Here is a 21,934-nt window from a genome sequence, read left to right as displayed (position 1 = left end):
GTGATGCAGATTATGACTCGTACTTTGAGTCCTTGCATAAAACTGTCAGTGATATACAACATAATCCTGTTCTTTTAAAGCAACTGTCTATTATAGATAAGAAAATGTTTCATGCAGGGAAGGTGTATATCAATACTAAGGTAGAAAACTGTTATTTCATATGTGGGAAAAGGCATACAAATGGTTGCCTGAGAATTGGTCCAGCAGTTGTTTTTTGGGTTACCTGGTCCCGGCCATACGACACACTACAGCTTTGCCTCATGGGAGAATTCAAAACGTCAGAGATGTCGCAAAGAAACCTGAAAATCCAATCAAGAAACCTGAGAATCCAGTGGGACAGATCGTAGCAGGCTGGAGGAACCATAACTCCATGAAAGACAAAAGTAAACTAGCACACATGGACTTGAGTAACACTATCATATCCTGGGCTGGCATAGCCCCTGCATATTGTGCAGTTAAATCAATTTGGGAACTGAGAAAGCTATCCAAACTTCTCGAGGTCATGAGCAATGCAACTTTTTCTGCTCTTGAATTAATGACTGATGAACTGAATGCAATGAGAACTGTGGTACTTCAAAACCGCATGGCTCTTGACTTCACCCTAGCGGTGAGAGGTGGTGCGTGCGCTTTAATCAAACATGAGTGTTGTTCATTTATTCCCGACAATAAACACGAAATTAATGATCATTTGGAAGTGATCCAGCAAGTGTCAGACATGACCAGGCCAGGCCCAAACTCACTGATGGACTTTTTCCAGAATTTGTTTGGGGGGTGGGGTTCCATCCTAATGAGCATCCTGATTGCCATTTGTGTGGGATTACTATTGTTAGGAGCATGCATTTGCTGTGGAATTCCCTGCATGAAAAAATTAATCAAAGATTTTATAGACATATCAGTTTCGGACACTTTGTATCAAAGTACTGAAATTGAAGAACTGTTGAAAAAGGAAACACTTTCATAAGTTTAAACTCAGTGACTCTCTTAGGTGCAAATTCTCAAAGGAAGAGGTTAGGAGAAGAAACAAACTGTTTATGCCTTTGAAATAGAATAAAAAGTATTAACAGGGGGGAAATGTTAGAAAAATATGTATTAACATATGTGTGCAATGCTTATTTTAATAAGGGAAGAGTAACACGTTTTTATTCTATATGCAGCATTAGTTCTATTTGAAACTGAAAATATGCTTTTCTGAAATTGTGCTTTCTGACACTGCAAGATGCACTCTGACCTAGTTTGCTAGCACAGCAAAATACATGTTTATGCCTTGGAAATGTACTGGAAAGCAGGTGATTTTCTGCTAGGTCAGGAAATTAAATGGAGAATAATAATTTCTCTAGATCCATTCATTATAGACAATAAGCTCTGTTCGTGTTGATGAAAAAGTGCACAAGCTGCAAGATAGTTAGATACTATAAACAATAAACTGCTTCAGAAATCTGTACTTGCATTGTGCTTAAATTAGCCATAGTACCTAGACTTGTAACATCACATGGCAAGAAAGTTATAATTGACCGGTGGTCGTCAAGGCCATCCTGTTTACTGGAAAAATCTTTTTTAAACTTTGAAGAGTCAGCTAGAAATGTGAGAAACATCTGTAAAGTAACAGAATTGTGAACTGGTGATCTGCTACGTCAGTCATAGTGGGCAATGTCTTGAAAGAAAGGTATAATAACTGTGACACTTCCTGATTTAGTCAGACAAACTCTGTAACTGCATTTTTTGTCTCCTTGCGCAAGAATAAAGATACCTGAACTGAACCTTATGCTTTTGGCCTTTTGAAGTATTTTTCTCTAACACACCCTCAGAACATATTGTCTGAAAAGCCAGTATGCTATTCACAGCTTGTCTGCTTTCATGGCCATATGATTCAGCTGTGCTGAAACATTTATAGGAAGAGCACTTTAGATCCCAACTATGTCTCAGTTGACCTAGGTTCAACCAGTAGCCCAGAAGCAGAGGATCCCTCCAGGAAGGGTTGAGAGTGGTTGGTTGAAGTCAGAACATTCATTTCCAGAAATAATCAGTGGAAGTACCTGGACAGCAGTACCATCTTTGGGAATGCCCACTGTGCCTTCATGGACAGCAACTTGTGGTTTGAGCCCAGCAAAGGAGTGTATGCACTCCCCAAGGTATTGTGAGAGAGCAAAACTATGAACTTGAACCAGACTGGTACAGCCACACACTGCACTACCCCTGTTAGATGACATGAAGAGTGCTGTTAGGACCATCAAAAAAATCTTCTAACCCCATACATGTTAATGGCTGCTATTTCTAGTGCTCACCTTTCCCTCTTGCCACCTTCTGATGCCAGGTCTGAGAAGGAATGATATGGACTAATCTAAGATATGGTGAGATGCCATGAAGAGGAAGGCACTAGGGTCACCAAAATTATTTTTAAAAATGTGTCTGACAATATCCACAGAAATATTTCTTGAAATAATACAGATCCCTACAATGCACCGAGGAGGAAATTCCTACCACATAGTACTTCTTTGAAAATTACTATAATTATAATGCTCAGCATTAACAAAATGAGAGAGACAGAATTTTTAACTTTTGTACATTTCTGAGGCTAGTGACCCCTCTGAAGGGGAAAAATAATCTTAATAATCATCTTTAATGAAATATTATTCTGTCAAAACTGGCTTACCAAAAGGTGCTTCAGCAACTTTTTACATTTTGAATTATTGTATCCTTCTGCGATGATCTGTAATCTTAGTCAGAAGTAAAAATGTGGACTGCAATGGTTCATTCCCCTACATGGGAGTGCTCAGTGGCTTTGTCTACAACTATCATATAAAATAAAATCAACATTTGTCTGAGCACTGTTCTGACAGTAGTTCTTGACTGAACTGTATTTGATTAATCAGTCAGTAATGAGATAACCAACAGTCTATTTGTAGGCAATTGATATTGTTTCCACATCAATATATTGTGTTGGTACAGCCTTTTCACAGACTATCCATATGATGAATTCTGAAAATGGCATACATCTTCACCATCAGCACACATTTATGAGCCCTGCCAAGTAGAGTATGTGTCCATTTATGTAAAAAAGGAAGCATAACACACCAACATTGCAGTCAAATGACAGAAAATATAGTTTGTTTATATTCCATTAACATACAAAATTGCTTTTGCAGATCACACCATATAAACTAATACTTGCATCTCACCTTTTGTCATTTCTGCAACTTTTGTATTGAAACTGTAAATAGCAACTATTTAATTATGTGACAACTCTTGACAAAATAAGCGCTTTTGTCCTAGTAATTCCAGACTTCTTCAGAAAGATTGGATTTACTGATGAATCAGTTAAATAGTAAATGCTTATTTTGTGAGTGTTGACTATTAAAAGTTTTTGGTTTTAACTATTTGAGGTGTGCTGCAGTATATCACTCTTCTTGGCATTTGTTTTCAGTTCCTGGTTTGTGTTTTCTGGCAGTTTTTGGGGAAAGTGGAACAAAGAAAATAACGAGGAACTGAGAAGACGAGAAATGCAGAACTAAAGGCATGAAGTGAACTGAAGTGAAATTGCAAGAGGTACGACTGCAGATTATATACCAAAATTAAATATCATTGTCATAACCAAGTATTTTACTATTTTAATACATCACTGCGAACTTCAGGGAAGGTACTAAAAAAATGGTCCGAAGTACTTTCAATTATTGGCTTTCTTCCAAAACCTTCTCGGTGATTTCTTTTAATGAACAGTTTGTAGGTAATGGAATGAGGTCAGTATTCAGAACAAATATGATATGTTATCAAGAAAAAATACTGTTGTAGTGTAAATAATTTTCTCATACATAGCAATGTCTGAACATAACTAACAATTTATTATGTCTATACCACAAAAAAGCATACAGCCTCAACATGTAACTAACTAAGCTCCAAGAAAAAGTTCTACAAGGTGTATGTAGAGAGTCAGGCAATAGATTTAGCCATGTTTAATGGAAGCTTACTGGTAATGATGAAATGTCAATGCTGTCCAGTCACTCTGCATGCAATCTGCTGGTCTCCAGACCAGGGTAATGCACTCCTGCTGCCACAGCATGACATTACTTTACAGCTGTAAGTCAAAATTACTCGATCAACATTAATAGCATACTTAAAAAGACAAAATAATTTCACTCTTGGAAGCCAAGTAAGTCTGCTAACATAATTTCTCTCTCTGAAACATGCTGGAGCCACATAACAAAGACAATGAATTTCTTCCCCCTGGCTACAACATTTTATGCCTTGATAGAGCACATAAAAAGGTGTAGGCATAGCCATCATGTACTCTGACATCCTAACCTTGTCCCCCCTCTTTTTACCCAGCTGAACTCATCATGGCAAATTGCAAACTAAACAACCAATAACCCTTACAATAGCCACTATCTATACACCCCCCTGATGATAACAAACCCTTGTTAGAACAGATTCTTTACTGGATCGCTGACATAATACCTAATGAAACTATCATACTAGGTGATGTTAATATCAATTGTCTTTCCCTTACCTCTAACTCCTCTATTACATGCATAAACCTACATAGCTACACTCAACTTATCTGTTATCCCATTTTTCTTCATAAACCCACTAACACCAGTTCGATCCTTGACTGGATTCTTGTTCATAGGTTCATAGGTTGGTACTAGGCTATCAGCCCTAGGGCCTATACAAGCATAGCCATAACAATTCCCTGGCTATTTCTTCCCACATTATTTACTTTCCTGGACCCCTGTCTAGCAGGGCGACTGACGTGATCCCTGGGGTGAATTTCCTTTCTCCCATCCAATCGTCAAGGTTCCTCTTGAAGAGGTCCAAAGAGGCACTCTGCTTGACATGTATGGGCAATCTATTCGAGAGTCTGGGGAGTCTCTGGGTCAGGAACCTATCCCTCCAGCATGTTTTGTTTATTGTGATGACAAGGTTTAGATCCCTGGAGCGTGTAGCTCTGAGGGATTGGGATTTCTTTAAGTGTAGCATGTCCAACAGCTCTGGGTTTGACATGGCCTTGTATGTTAAGCAGAGATCGCCTCTGAGTAGACGATATACAGAGTATAGCTGGAGTTTTTAAGGCGGTCAGCGTAGGGCATCTGCTTTAGGCCTGTGATTCTTTTAGTGAGGTATTTCTGAGGCCTTTCCAGTTGTTGCAGATGTCTTGAGAGGTACATACCAAATGGGGCGTTGTATTCTATAATGGGTCTAATGAGGGATGAGTACAGTGGGACAATGACCTCCTTTCTTCTGGATGAAAAGCCCTTCGTGATGAGGTGTGCCACATAGAAGGATTTCCTGACTGTTGTGGCGATGTGGTTATCGAAGGTGAGACCACTGTCCACCTGTGTCCCTAAGTCTCTTATCACACTTTCTGTGTTTAGTGTACTGCCACCTATATGGTAATTCATGGATACATGTTTTTTCCCAAAGGGGATAACAATACATTTCTTGGCATTGAGCTTGAGCCCATGGCTCGGGCACCAAGCATCTGTTTCTGTAAGGCCCTTTTGTAGAGTATCCACATCATTTGGGGATTCAATAATGGCTCCCAGTTTGCAGTCATCTGCAAACTTTGTTAGCCAGAGTCCCTTAGTGTTGACCTGTACTTCAGAGAAGTAGATGCCAAACAAGAGCGGCCCCAGGACTGAACCCTGAGGTACTCCACTTGTCACTTGTCTGGAGCTGGATTTGGAGTCGGCTACTTTTACAGTGTGGGTTCTATCAGTAAGCCATTTAGCAACCCATTGGGTGACATAGGGATTAATGCCCAACTTAGTAAGTTTATCTATGATTCCATAGTGGGGGATGGTGTCAAAGGCCTTGGCAAGGTCTAGATAGGCTGTGTGGACTACCTTACCGTTGTCCATGGCTCTGGAGACTGATTCAAAGAAGTCAATCAGTTTCAGGAGACAAGATCGGCCCTTCACAAACCCAAACTGGGTGGGGTCCAGTGTTTGAAGGTTGCCAATGTCTTTGTTTATAAGTTCCATGATAATACGCTCCATGGCCTTGCAGATAAGGCTTGTCAGACTGATGGGACGGTAGTTTCCAGGATCCAAGGTGGATCCCCCCTTGTGGATTGGGATAACTGTAGCTCTGCGCCACTCAGTGGGCACGAAACCTGAAGTGAGGCTATGATTAAACATGACACTTAGGTGAGGTGCCAGTTCATATTGTAGTTCATGTAGTACACAGCCCGGGATGTCATCTGGTCCCATGGATGCTGTATTCTTGGCTTTAGAGAGTGCTTTTGTACCTGTGTGATTACTGGAATTTGGCAATCTTCCGGTATTGAGATGGGCCATTTAGGGGTGAGAGGGGGTGAAGTTGGCACTGAATCGATCTGCCAGGATATTGGCAATATCCTTTGGATCAGTATATTTAATGCCATTCTGTTTTAGCTCAGAGCAGATCTGAGCATTGCCATTTAGATTCTTGACATAGTTATAGAATGCTTTGTGGTTGTCTTTGGAATCTTTGGCAATTTTATTTTCGTAACTAGCTTTGGAGGATTTTATGAGGCATCTCAGTTTCTTACTGAGGCTAGTAAGGGAGTTTTGCATCCTGGGATTTTCCTCTTTTCTGCAAAAGTTTCTTCCTTTTGTTGTAAAGTTTGTTTATGGCAGGGGACCACCAGATTGGCTTCCTTTTTGGATGAGAGCATTTTGGTTCTATTTGGGATGGCACGATTCATGCATGAGTGGATGTGCTCGTACAGTGCCTTAGTGTAGGATTCAGCAGTTGAACTTTCAGTTCCCATCTGCATGGGTGTTATGAAGTTTGTCACTTCTGACTTGAGTAGCATGAAATTGGCTTTGGAGAAGTTTTTTATGGTGGTTTCTTTACTGGGGTTTGGGATGTGGATGTTAATTGTGATTAGCTTATGGTCAGACCTGACTAACGAGGGGTGACCATAGGTATGGAGCATTGATTTCCCATGTTGGTAATGACCAGGTCTAGGATATTGGAGCCCCTGGTGGGACTATGGATTAGTTGATCCAGGGCATTGGAATTTATGAATTCCAAGAACCGTTGCACAAAGGTGTTGGGACATGAGTAGTTTTCCCAGTTAATGGCAGGGTAGTTAAAATCACCCAGTATTAGGGTGTTTGGTTCTATCTTAATATTTTCCAGGATGTTTAGAAAGGTGTAGTGAGAATCTTGGGGTATGGTGGGGGATCTGTAGCAAGCTACAATTTGGATTGCAGTCTTACCTAGTGTTAGTTGCATTTGGAGAATTTCAGACACATTGTGTTGGCCAACTAGCCTGGTGGTGTGAATATCCTTGGTGAATATTGACACTCCTCCACCTTTAGTGTTTCGGTCCTGGTTTGGTGGCGAAAAGTGTGGTAAGAGTTGTAGCCTGGTATTGCAGGGGTGCTCTCTGGAGCCTTGAACCAGGTCTCAGTTACTGCACAGATATCGATGTTCTCCATTTTAGGAGTGCCTCGAGAGAGTGCATTTTGAGGTTTAGACTTCTAGCATTGAGTAGCATTACCTTCAGATTTTGCATGCTTGTACCTGTTACGGTGGTGGTTTTGTCCTTTGAAGTTTGCCTAAAAAGGCACTATAGGGGTGGCAAGAGCCTTAGCCAGTAACCTGAATCCCAGGGCGACAGGTGCAGACCATCTCTGGCAAAGCATCGTGGTCTGTCAATCATGTCATCCCAGGCAGACAGATACTGGATCCCCTTTGAATGACACCATAAGCTTAGCCAATTGTTGAAGTCAATCATTTTATCCTTATATTGTGGTATCATTCTGGGTGAAGGCAGGATGCTACTCAGGGCTAGGGTCATACCTGCCTGGGCCACATGATCCGAGAGCTCTTCCATGTCTCTTTTCATGTAGTCCAGGGAGGTACGTCTCAAGTCATTCACTCCAACATGGACAATGACAGAGTCATATTTGTACTTGTTGTGGAGTGACTTGAGTGCATGCGTTATGTGGTGGATCCTGGCACCCGACAGGCAGCTGACTGTAATTTTCTCCTTATTCAACCTGGTGAGAGGGACATCAGTGTGCCGGACTATAGAGTCACCTATGACTAAAGTGTTGGGTACATTGTCTTGCCTTAGGGGCTGTTGCTGGGTGGCACACTGGTGTTGTGAACTATGTGACACATTGGTTGTGATTGGTGTTTGTTACCATTTCAGCTTCAGAGGCCTTTGTTGCTTGGGCAGGTTACAGTTAAGGGCCTCTGCATATGTGGATTTAGTGTTGCTATATGTGGGTGTTGGTGGTGCGGGTTTAGAAGGGCTATGTGTTGCTTGAGATGTAGTGTGGGTGTTAAACTTCTCCTCTTGACTGTTTAGCACAATCTTGGGTGGAGAGAGCTTTGCTTCCATTTTGGCTATGTAAGTGCATCTCTCACAGGTTGTAGTGTTGGGTGGTAGGAGGAGAGGGCTGTCTGTGTACATGAGGCAATTGCTGCATTGCCCCAGTATGCCCAGATTCACCAGGTGGATAGGAGAAATCACCGGAAGCTGACCCTTGGACATGCTTGGTTTGGGGCTTTTTTTTTTTTTCTTTGTAAATTATAGGAGCTGTTTCCTTAACAAGGTACTTTGCAATTATAGGCTGTTTAGTGCCTACTATTAATTTCTCCTTGTTAACAAGGAGAGTTCAGTGTTTGTATGAGTTTAAGGCTTCCTAGTGCTTTCCAGCAGGTATTAGAGAAAGTGCTAGTCACAGGGATGCTTAAAGGTAAGATTGAAAAGAATGCACTCTGCAGTGTGCACTAGAGAAGTTAGATGTGAAAGTAGGTAACTTGAGTTTTACCTGTTTAAAAAGATAAGGTTTAGTGGAGAGTTACTATTTTTAAAACAGCAAGATGGATTGAAAGGGGTGGTCACTTTTGTATTTTGGTACTATGAAATACTGTAGGATGGCCAATAAATTTAAATAATTGAAGGGGTGGGATTTCAAAAATGATGATTTTGTGATTACTCACATAAGCCAGTGAAAGTAGAGAGAAATGAGATATATGGTCAGATTAACATAAGAGGCGGGCAACTAGAAAGACAGTGGTATTTAACAAGACAACTTAAATTGTCTCTTGTATTTGTACCACACACCTCTAAATAATAAACCTTACAACCCCCCAAAATTCTGGAAACTGTCAACAAAATTCTCCACCCCAGAAACCCCTCAACACCAAATACCTGACCTAATAATTCACCTCCAGAAACTGCCTCCATCTTCAATACTTACTTTATCGATATTATTAGCAAACTTATGCCAACATCCAACCCAACCAATCCTTCACTTCCCACTAAACCCCATTAGAAAACTGCCCTTTCTCACTAATGCCCATCCCTACTAACTACATCAAAAAGCTTCTTCTCAAACTTAAACCATGTTCCCCATCAGCTGGAAAATTGCCATATGTATCCCTTAAGGCTGCAGCTAACTCCATAGCTTACCCAGTTTCCATCTTCATAAACCACTCTATCTGTGAATCCATTATTCCAACTCTCTGGAAAAAAACTCCAAACTATACCTATCCACAAAGGTGGAAACTCTGTAGAGTTTTCTAATTATTGCCCAATTATCATACTCTCTCCCCTCTCCAAAATTTTTTAACATTGCATGCATAAACAAATCCTGTCCAATCTCACTCAAGAAAACCTCATCACCCCTACCCAGCATGGTTTCTGGCCCCACCACAGCACCACTACCACTCTCATTTCCTTTACTAACTCCATCTCCCAGGCCAGAGACAATAATAAACTGGTGTCATGCTTCTTTTTACACCTCTCCAAAGCCTTTAACAGTGTCTCCCACCCATCCTCCTTTCCAAACTTTCTCAACTAAACCTCTCCCCTGCAGCTATCTCCTGCTTCACCAGCTACCTCACTAACCCCACTAACAGACAGTAATCTTTCAAATGGCTCTCTGCTCTATCCCCCTTTCTCCCCATAAAAGTGGGTGTCCCTCAAGGTTCAATCATTGGCCCCCTTCTTTTTAGCATTTTTACTAACCATCTCCACACATCCTGTCCTCAGTCATCTCTCATACAGTACGCAGATGACTCCACTATCATCATCATTGCTGTCAACCCCTCTGAATTACTCACCCTAACTCAAACCTCTTTTAACCTAACTGAAACTTGGCTTACTAACAAACAACTTATACTAAACCCTAAAAAGACAAAACTCCTCCTATTCCTACCCAAATCTCTCTACCACCTCACATCCTCATTTACCATTTCTTCTCTAAACAACACTATTATCACACCTGAATCCTACACAAAAAATCTTGGAGTGATCATCGACGACCAGCTGAAACTCATCCTCCATGTACACCACTTTATTAAGATAACCCACTAAAAGCTCGGCCTACTTTACAGGAAAAAAAGGTTTCTTACCCCAAGCTCCAGAATTTCACTTGCTCAGGCTTATCTTCTCCCTAACCTCTTCTACAGCTCTCAAATCCTTACTAACGTACAGTCATCCCTACTATTCAAACTCAAAAGCACATATAACAAAGTAGCCAACCTCCCTCCAAAATCACACCACTGTCTTGTTCTTCAATCACTTAGCTGGTTAGAGTTTCACAACCAACTCTTATTTACTCATCTCGTCCTCATCCACACTATCCTAAACAATCCCTCCTCCTGTCCTAGCATAGTCTCTCTTGCCTCCATCTATAACACAACATGCACCCTTAGAAGCTCTGACCAATATATCTTACAAATTCACAAACCAGAAAAATCATTTGGACAAAACCTATACAGATACCTTCCATCTCTATCTTGGAATAAGCTTCCCATGGCCCTCAGAAGAGTCACCCATGCTCATGAATTCAGGACATCTCTCAGAAATTACCTTCTAAGTACCTGGAGATGTCCCTGCAACCATCCCACCTGAAATCTTCCATTCCTTCTCTTATCATCTCTTTTGTCCCCCTACCTAACCTTCTTTCCTTCTTCCTCCTGTTCCCACAATCCCACTATCTCTTCTCTCATCCCGTATATTTCTATTATAAGCTATAATACTGGACTTCTTTGACAGCTTGCTCCTTCACACCTGCTCAATACTTACTACTTATCTGAATTACATAATTTTCCAAGCTCTCTTCACACGTTCTGCATCCTGACATCTTTCCTGATCTTTTTGTATTTAACTTTTATTCTCTTTTTCTTATTTACTTTATTCCTGTTAATTCCTTAATATTTGGACAATTGGTACTCAGAATTTATTTACATGTATATTTTGTCCTCTGAATTCTGTACTTATCTAAATTTTTACTGTGAATTTATTGTACTTGTATAATTTGCACTGCAGAGCTTTTCTCCCAGCACCTCTGCTGAAAAAGGGTGCAAGCTCAGTCAGACTATCCCGGTCAGCAAATGTCTAATAAATAAATAAATAAAACTACATGTGGGTTTGCAGGATCAGTGGGTAGAAAATTTGTGAATTTAATAGTCTTCTTACAGTAGATATTCAAATAACTGAACTAAAAGTTATATGTTCAACACTTTTAATAAAACTTAAGCAAATGTAAACACCCCAAAATACTACCTATAAGGATTGAGTCAGTTTTTTTTTTCAAAATAAAAGCCTCTGTAGTGCCTTAGTACAGTTTTGCACACCGTACACATACAGCTATACATGTTTCTACAGTTCTGTGTGATTTTGTGTGTGTGTGTGTATTCTGCACATTAAACAGTATGTTTAAAGTTGAAGAAAATTACTGTTATTCATATCTACCAAGTAGCCTTTAGTTCCTTTAGTTATTTTACTTTGCTACCCCTTTATATCTGTTGGCCCAATTACTTTTATCAGCAATCATTCAAGTGAATAAACATAAATAGAAAAATGTAATATATGGTAACAAAGAATGTGACAAAAAACATGGAAAGCAACATTTTACCTGCCAAAATGAGATATCTGTGAAATAATTATGAAGTGGAGATAGGCAGCTGGTGCAGAGGATTAAGCCTGTGAGCTACAGTTCCTGTAGTACACAGGTTGATCCCCTCACTTCTCATTTGCCTGTGTAATTGATCACAGCATTTACATCTAGCCTAAAGCAACACATCTGCCTGGGCTTGAATGGTGTAACATAAGGATTGTGGATAATATTTAGTCAAGTTAACACTTACCATTATGTGCAGTCACCATTTTAGCACTAGTACATTAAGTTCATAAGAGTGGGCTAGTGACTCTTTCTAGTAACCAGTATGCCTTTTCACTTCAAGACCAAAACAAAGAAAACATTATCCACCTCCCAGCTAAGCCTGAGCAACCCAGACATAACATTCTTAGCACCCGCAATAATAGAAGATGGTGTCTAGTAACAATAACAATACTAATACCCATTTGTTAACCAGGCATGCCCACGGGACATACACACCCTTTTCAGGTTTGACCTGGGCGCAATGTTTGGTTAAGTGACTTGCTCAAGGTCACACAGTAGGCAAATGACAGCTGAGGGAATCAGGCTTTGTACCAAGATACTTAGGCATATTGTTTCTGTAGGTCCAGTACTAGGACAGGTTATCTGATATTTTGTAGAAGGCATGCACCACTGGCCTGTACACTCAAAGTTTTTTATGCAAGTTACAAACCATCTGATTGCTGGTTCATGTGCACCTTATTTGGGATGGTTGGATAGAATCAGTTTGTGTGACAAGGAAATTAAAATATTTTATAGTTCCATGAATTTTGTCACAGTCAGGTTCCCATTGTCCATTCCTGTATCTCTAATGCTTGTGAACATCACCAGTGCAATGAGGGGATTATGGCTGGTTCTGAAATCACAGTTATTTGATGAACATACATGTGGTTTTCTAAAACTGAAGTCATTGTTGGGCGTTGCTTATCAGCTGCTTCAAGAGATGAGCACTAAATTGGATATAGCAGGATTTCTCAGCTTGGGCTTTCTTAACTGCACATTCAGCAAGAGCAGTATGATACAGTAAAGTGACAAAATTGCCAGAACTCACTAAAATGCCCTTAGACAAAATGAAAGTATAACATAAATGCATTTTTAGCCTGTATACTTACAAGATAATTAGGAGCAGTGGTTTTTGGAATGCCAGTACTACTGTAATGAGTTTCAGTATAGCCTGGTGCAAACAGGTCCCTGAAAAAAAAAAATAAGAAACAGAAACAGTAAGTATAAAGAAATTTACTGTTGGTATACTAAATTAAGTCAGGCTAAGTTCAAAGGAAGACCGCATGCAAGTATCATTAGCTCGATTACAGCATGAACTACAATCTGAATTCCTCTGCCTCACTAAATGGGTCAGCAAGAAAAATTTCATTTTTAGTGCATCAAAAACAAAAACAATTTTATTTGGCACTTATCAGAAGCACTTCAAATAAACTAGTACCAGAAACAAATAAAATGAAAATAAAACACCGGGAAATAACCAAAACAAGAGAATTTAATGACCAAGAAACATTAAGCAGTAAGCACTTTCGTCCAGATAAGACTTCTTCAGACGGAAAGAAGCACAGCAGATTCCCTAATACTATAGTAATCTATGATGACAAACAACTTTCCCTTGGAGCAAGTGTCCTACAAGTACCTTGGTCTTTGGTTAGACCCCTCACTTAATTTCATCATTCATGTTGAAAAAACACATAAAAAAATTGAACTCCCTTCTATTCTGGGCATAAAAATATTTCCTTTTCTATTATTTCCATACACCATAGCTGCAAAACATAAAGGAATCCAAATTTCCTTAACTCAAATTCTACCTCCCTCTTGTTTCAGCAGCATCTGGCAAAAACTCCACTATCATTCAAATCTAAAAAACAAAATTTGCAAATGTATCACTTATTCCCAAGAAAAGAACATCATTGCATAACTCTAGAAAAAGCAAACTGACTGCTAGTTAAACAAAAGCAGACCCACTACCAGACTGACATCTCTTTACGCTTCTAAATTAACATAATCTCCCTAATTTAACCTCTAAACTAATAAGACAAGCCCCCATATATAACCTCAGAAACCTGAATCATTCTGGTCCTTTAACATAAATTTCACTTTACAAATGTCATACCTCTGACCATGCATTCTCAATTCTCAGTCCTAAACTATGGCAGTCCTTCCCACCCAAACTTAAAGACACTTCATCTTACACCAAGTTCCATGGACTACTAAAATCCCATCTACTTAATCAAGCTAAGTGTTTCTGCAACCTAACAGGGCCACATAATATAAATCACCTAATATCTCTTCTTCACCCTAACTACTGTATTAGTCTCCATTGCTTCAGTTCTTCCACCTAAGATTTCTACATATAAAGCTTATACATATATTGCTCTATCTTCATAAATGTAAAGTAAGCTTTGTAGCAACATGTATATTGGTAGCAGTTTAATTTTACCTTTCACTTTATTGATTTATGTACTTTTGTGTTCTTAGGTTGATAGGAACGTACTAAGCTAGCTGTCCTTGTGAACCATTTTAAGCCTAGCCAATTTCCACTGGTGAGAATAAAACCCTGTACCTCTTGTCACCTCAGCCAGTATGCCATACCCCATCCCATCCATTATTTATTTTATTTATCCCTTGTTTACCAGTTAAGTCCTACTAGGCTAGTAGCTTTTTTAGGGTAAACTTGAAGTGGTATTTATACTACAAGGGGAAATTTGATCAGGGCATTGGGAACTTTCCATTTTCTTTTCAATAGCTGCTGTGGGATCTTTTACATCCACTTAAGCTACCACAAATTAAAGCAGATGGGGCCACAGTTTAACATCTCATCTGAAAGATGACATACTCTGGAGTGCATCCTTATGCTGCACTGCAGTGATAGCAATCCATCTACCTGGGTGGGAACAGAACCCACAGCCTTCTGCACCAAAGGTAAGTGTGCTACCTGTTATGCCAGTGACACCTCATTTCATAGTGCTGCACATTCTTTGTATTTCATTCACTTTAGATATTTGTTATCTTATATACTCCAGTCTCCATATGAGTGGTCGTATTACTGACTCTGGGATGAGACTGAAATTACTCGGTGCTCTATCCTGGTTAACAAATTCAATAAATAAAAATAAATAAAGTAGCCAGAAAACCATATACAAGCCTAGCCAGATATGCCAATGCACCCCACCACAGGAATTACTATGCTTCAGTTCTGCTTACCACCTTTTCATTGATGACTGCTCTGGCTACTCACAGGTGAATCTATGAAAATCCATCCAATCATTGAGATTTATGTTGAAAGTTGCTAGGATACTACTTTGATGTGCAGGAGAAACTTAGACTAAATGTGGGAAATGCATTGTGTTAATAGCCTGCCCAACCATTGATTTCTTGTTATTTTCTGATAGAAATTGAGGTCCTTTGTGTACGAGTTTTAGATTCCATTGGTTTTGTAAAGTGAAGAAGGTCAAAAACAACAGGGTCTTTCATGGCATGAAAGTCTAAGAACGGGTCACCATGAAGGTGTCCAGGAGACTGAGTAGAGGGAGAGGGCAGAAATTCTGTCTGGGTCCCTGAGAGACTTATGTCCTGGGACATTCTTGGTCTTGAGTTAGGCATGATGTCTAAAAATGTACCTGTCAAAGGGGGCATTATACTCAAGGATGGGCTTGATAAGAGGTGAACAAAGGGGACTATAAATTTTTCTGATCTAAAAGAAATATCTTTGGAGATTAGCTGTGCTAAGTAGAACAATTTACAAACTATGTTGGAGAGAGGCTGGTCAAATGATAGTGTGGTGATGTCCTTCGTGGTTCACTGTTGCAGTCATGACTGTAAGGTTCTTCCTGCCAGCAGCAGCCCTTGATCGGCCAGAATCCCAAAGCCTGGATTGGGCGTCAGCTGAGGTCGCTTTTATCCTGACGTCAATGCGCCGGAAGTATAAAGACCTCAGCCGATGCCATTACCCCAGTCTTTCTTGCCACATGGTGCCCTGAGCAGTTCGCTGATGCCGGTCAGCCTACTCCTGTCTGTTTTTGGATTTACCTCCAGGATTTTTCATTTTATAAGGTAAGTACCCAGTTGGGGAGGTCTTTTTCTTGCTCCAGTCAGATGTCAGAAAAAGTTAATAATTGTATTTCTTGTGGGAAACAAATACCTCATAGGGATTTTCACTCTTATTATATTCCCTGCCTGGGGCCTGGCCACGATGTTGCTAACTGTAGGTTTTGTGCTAGATTTAATCAGCGTACTATTAGGCATAGGTACAACTTTGCCTTCTACTATTTTGGTAAAAGGTTTAATTATAATATGTCTTCGGATTCTTTTCCGGCTTCTGGTGTGTGTAAGAGGCGCAAAGATAAAGACAGGCCTCTGAGGTCCAAAGCAGAGGATATTACTCAGTTATTGCCAGTTGCTGGTTCGTCAGTCGTCAGTGAGGAGCCTTTGCAGCCCCTGTCGTCCGCCTCTTTTGAATCAATTGCCTGTACCAACTCCGGTGTGGAGCTGATGGGGCCTTCAGAATTGCCAGGGAATGGACCTTCGGATACTACTCCCTCAGTTGGGTCCGGAGCCGGTAAGCAGGTACCGGCTTCTGAGGGAGTTTTCAGGCCTTCACAGCTTCATGTAAATATGGATTCAGTTTTGCATTCTAAGACAATGACTAAGGCTCCAGCTAAAAAGAAATGGCAAGCACAGACACCTTTTGATCAGGATCCTAGGCCTCAAAGGTGGATGCTTAGGATGGCTGAAGATTTGTTATCTATGATCAGGGGTTCTCATCCCCCTCCTGACAAAAAGCCTAGATTACAGTCCGCTTATGATTCTTCAGGCCAAATTTCTGTTTCTTCTGTTTCTTCCCTTGAGCAGGATTGTTCCTTTCCTCCTTATGAGGATTCTGATGCTGAAGATTCCTTTCCTTCAGCCTCTCCTCCTGAGGATTATTCTTTTGGTGAAACTTTGCATGATATGAGGGAGCATTTTCACTGGGAAGGGCAGGAATTCTCTGAAACCAAGAAAAGGCTTAGGGATTTTCTTCTTCTCCCTCAACAAAAGCCTCTTGCTATTCCCCCTGTATTGGACATTGTAGATGATGTTTTTTTCAGATGCTTCCCTCTCTCCTGATTCTTTTCCCCCTGCTCCGGTCAAACATGATAGGTATTATAGGGTTCCAGATTCTCACAAGTTTCTTTTTAAGAATCTTTCACCTGATCCGGAAACAATTTCTCAGGGCCCTAAGGGTGTTAAAGCGGCCTCTGCTAAACATCCTATTCCCTCTGACCGAGAGTCCAGGGCTTTGGAGAGATGGGGTAAAAAAGTTTATACTTCTGCTACATTGTCTATTAGAGTTTTGAACTGTCAATTTCATATGCTAAAGTACCAGCAATACCTTTTGTCTGTATTTAAACAAAAGATGTCAGCTGTTTCTATTGGTGCGGATGATAAGGAGTTACAGGATTTATTGCATGCTATTGAACATGTGGGTAAACATACTCTGCATTGTGGTTTTGATTCTTTGGAAGCTTCTTGTAGGGCTGAAACAACTGGCGCAGTTATTAGAAGACATGCTTGGTTAAAGAAACAAAGCTTGCCGGATCAGGTTAAAGTCAAACTTTTGGATGCCCCTTTGCAGCACAATGTTTTGTTTGGGACCAAAGCTGAAGAGGTATTAAGGAAAATGGAGGACAAAGCCAAATCTATGCAGACGGTTAAGGATTTTCTACAGGTGCAACCTCCTAGATTTAGCAGGCACTGGCCAGCTAAACCTTGGTCCTTTCCGAGCTCAGACAGGCCTCAGAGAAGCAGATTCAGGCATTCCATAGGTAGGGGACAGGCACAAACTCTTTTTAGGAATAGGCAGTGGACTGCCCCCTCTCCAAAAGGAGGTGAAGATAAGTCTCAACCCTACTGGAAACAGTCTTTATGACTCTCCCTTTCTGGTTCCAGGGGCTCCTCTCCTGGAAGCACCTTTAGGAGGAAAGATTTCTCTTTTTTATCAAAATTGGGGCCGCATAACCTGGGACAAATGGGTTCTGGTGACATAATCTCATGAGGTTACAGATTTCATTTCCACACCTTGCCAAAACCGAACGGTTGGCCAGATCTGCCAAATCATCAATGGGCAGAGGCACAACTGCAGGTTCAGTCCCTCTTAGTCATGAGGGCCATAGAATTGGTACCAAATTTAGAAATGGGCAATGTTTTTATTCAAGACTTTTCCTGGTTCCCTGGAAGGAAAATTCGTGGAGACCAATTCTGGACCTTTCTGTACTAAACACCTTCCTAGATGTACCAATATTCAAGATGTTCACTCTGCAGCAGCTGCTGCCTATGTTGGGCAAGAATGCTTGGATGGTGACTCTGGACTTAAAGGAAGCTTACCTGCATATTCCTATAAGGCAAGAGTGCAGAAGGTATCTGAGATTCAAAGCGGGCTCAAAGCATTACCAGTTCTCTGTGCTGCCCTTTGGCTTATCTACTGTGCCCAGGGTCTTTACAAAGTGCCTGGCACTAGTGATGGCGTTTTGCAGACAGAAGGGGATTCAAATATACCCTTATCTGGATGACTGTCTTATTCAAGCGGACGACAAAGACAGTCTACTTCAGCATCTAGCTTTTGTGCAGCATCTTCTACAGTACCTTGGATTCACAGTGAATCTAAAGAAGTCAAATCTGGTGCCCACATAACAAATTACTTTCCTGGGTGCTCTTCTGAGTACTACAACCCAGATGGCTTCCTTGACACCAGACAGAAAAGTGCAACTAGCTTCTTCTTTCCAACACCTGGCTTCAATGAAACAGCTGACTGCAAAAAAGGTTCTGCAGGATTTAGGTTACATGGCTTCCTGCATTCTTCTAATACCATATGCAAGACTGCATATGAGGAAACTACAGTAGTACCTCAAGAGTGTGTGGTCTCAGCATTACCACAGTTTGGAAACAGTGATCATGATTTTGCCTTGTCTACAGCAAGAGTTTCTTTGGTGGGCTGAAGCCTGTCTCCAGAACAAGGGGAGGCCTTTTTGTCCTCCACCAACCAACCAGGTTCTGACAACGGATGCTTCAGATTATGCCTGGGGAGCCCACATGCACGGGAGATGTCTTCAGGGTGTTTGGACAAAGGAGCAAATTCACCTGCACATAAATTTGAAGGAGATGCTCGCCGTTCAGAATGCTCTGATAGCCTTCAGAGACTTTCTTTTACCAGGGCAATTGTTGATAAAGACAGACAACACTACAGTGATGTGGTACATAAGCAGGAGGGCTCTCACTCTTACCCCCTGTGCAGGTTAGCCATGGCTCTGTGGTACACTGCGCTGACCTGCAGAGTCCACTTACAGGCACAATTCCTGCCAGGAAAAGACAACACTCTGGCAGACACATTGAGCAGGACACATTCGGATCCACACGAATGGATGTTGGATGTTCGGATATTCAGGATGATAGTACAGGCATGGGGATGTTCGGACATAGATCTTTTTGCATCCCCTCAGAATCATCAACTTCCAACATTCTGCACCAGGACCTACCACAAACTAGCATGGCAAGTGGATGCCCTCTCGTTCAGTTGGAAACACCTCTCAGTATATGCTTTTCCTCCTTTTCCTCTTCTACCTCGAGTACTTCTGAAGATAAAACAGGACAGACCGCAAATGATTTTACTGGCTCCCAATTGGCCTCGACAATTCTGGTATTCCACTCTGATGAACCTAGTTCAGGAGCCTCCCTGGAATCTGCCTTAAATCCCTCATCTACTGTCTCAACAGGACGGCCGGATCCTGCACAGTCATGTCAAAACTCTGAATCTAGCTGCCTGGCGGATCCAGGGTCTGTAAACACCTCTACTCTTTCCAAACAGGTAATGGATGTAATCCTTGAAGCTAGACAGCCCAGCACTAGGAAATCTTATGCAGGTAAATGGAAAAGATTTTGCTCCTGGAATCAAGTCCAGGGTGGTGATTCTGCTGTTCTGAACATTACTCTGATTTTACAGTATCTGACAGTTGTTACATACGGGCCTATCTTTTTCATCTATTAAGCTTCATGCTTCTGCTATTTCTGCACATTACAATATGGATCCTCCAATTTTTTCTCATCCATTACTTAAACAATTTCTTAGAGGGGCTAAGAATGTTCGGCCCCCTATAAGAGCACCTGTTCCCACTTGGGATCTTAACTATGTTTTAGAAAAATTAATCTTGTCTCCTTTTGAACCTGCAGCTTCCACGGATTTAAATTTTTTGTCTTGGAAAACTGCTTTTCTTTTAGCTATATCCTCTGCTAGAAGAATTTTGGAATTGCAAGCCCTCATAGCTGTGGAACCCTTCATTATTTTTCATCAGGACAGGGTATCCCTAAGGGCTAATCCCACCTTTATGCCGAAGGTGGTTTCGGCAGTGGCCTTTAATCATACTATTCATTTGCCTACTTTTTATCCTAATCCTCAAAGTGAGGAAGAAAGTCTTTTGCACTCTTTGGACGTGCACAGGCAGCTTGTTTTTACCTGGACAGGACCAAGATATTCAGGAAATCTGACCAATTGTTTGTCGCTTATGCTCCTAATGTTCTAGGGAAAGCAATCACTAAGCAAACTATTTCTAAGTGGATTGCCCACGTCATCAAGTTCTGTTACTCTTTTCATGGCAATCCAGTTCCTGTTAATATTAGGACTCATTCTACCCGGGCTACTGCTACTTCAGCAGCCTTTCTTTGTGTGGTTCCTACCAAGGATATTTTAGAGGCTGCTACTTGGAGTTCTGTGCATACTTTTTCTAAGCATTACAACCTCCCTCTCTATTCTAAATCTAGGGCCAATTTTGCTTCTGCAGTTTTGCAAGGTTTTGTGGCCACTCCTTCTGTTTCTCCTCCAGCCACCCTTTCTTAGCTTTGGGACTCAACCCTACAGTCATGACTGCAATAGTGAACCACGAAGGACATAGTACAGTTGTGTACTCTTACCATAAATGTAGATGTTCGAGTGTGTTCACTGTTGCAGTCTGAGTTACCCTCCCTCCTACCCACTCTTTTGTTTTTTCTTTGAGTATTGTCTGTTATGAGGTATTTTGGCTGCTGAGGTTTTGGGCACCTGACATCTGGGGCAAGTAAAACTGGGGTAATGGCATTGGCTGAGGTCTTTATACTTCTGGCGCATTGACGTCAGGATAAAAGCGACCTCAGCTGACGCCCAATCCAGACTTTGGTATTCTGGCCGATGGAGGGCTGCTGCTGGCAGGAAGAACCCTACAGTCATGACTGCAACAGTGAACACACTCAAACATCTACATTTATGGTAAGAGTACACAACTGTACTTTATAGGTGCTGACCTGGATAAATGGATTAACTGTACAAGGTCTACCAGATCCAAAAAAATATGAAGTTCAAGATTAAACCATTCTGGTGGTCCATATGCATAAATAATAAAATACAATAAAAGAAAAATGTTTCTTAAAATATATAGCAAGACAAAAGACCCTCCAAATCAAGCTTAACATTAAAAAGTTATTGAAGCAACCGAAAAACACAATCAGGAAAACAAAGACATCTCATGAACTTAGATTAGTACTGGAAGCTAAAAACAACTACAAAGTGTTTTTAGTTACATCAGGAAACTAACAAATAACACCCAGTGTTGCTAATAACTTATAAAAAAAAATACTTTACCTACTCAGATCCTTTGGATATCACTAACATATCAGCAAACAAATTCAGTGCAAATTTCACACCTGAGACAACTCTATAAAGACCACACACCCCAGAGAAGCTTAGACTCCCACTCATTACCAAAGAACTCTTGCTAAAGTACTTTGCAAAACAACAGAATATATCCTCCATGAGACCTAAAGTATATCAGGCTGCCTGTTGAACAGTACAAAACATGTGCAAGTCGAACTGCTCTTACAGCTATCAAACTTAAGCTTAGCTACTGATTTTCTTCCTGAGGTATTGCATACAGCTGTTGGAATACCACTTCACAAGGGTAGTTCCATCATAGACTTCAGAAATTGCAGACCCATTAGCCTGAAAAGTCTCATCTGCAAAGCCATGGAATATATTAAACCATAAC

At 40.8% G+C, this 21,934-nt stretch overlaps 1 protein-coding gene across 1 annotated transcript in view; it reads right to left on the bottom strand.

Annotated features, from left to right (window-relative positions):
* ADAM19 (ADAM metallopeptidase domain 19) overlaps window positions 1-21,934 on the bottom strand; it is a 1,509,956-nt gene that overhangs the window by 900,132 nt on the left and 587,890 nt on the right. Inside the window, exon 4 of the mRNA XM_044069332.1 lies at window positions 12,998-13,076. Within this exon, the coding sequence (XP_043925267.1) occupies window positions 12,998-13,076 (79 nt within the window). The remainder of the gene's footprint in view (window positions 1-12,997; window positions 13,077-21,934) is intronic.

This window comes from Protopterus annectens, chromosome 4.part0 (assembly GCF_019279795.1).
Source record: "Protopterus annectens isolate FY-2018-M chromosome 4.part0, PAN1.0, whole genome shotgun sequence".
Lineage (NCBI taxonomy): Eukaryota > Metazoa > Chordata > Ceratodontiformes > Protopteridae > Protopterus > Protopterus annectens.
The sequence above is the reverse complement of the archived record's forward strand: the minus strand, read 5'-3'. Positions and strand labels throughout refer to the sequence as shown.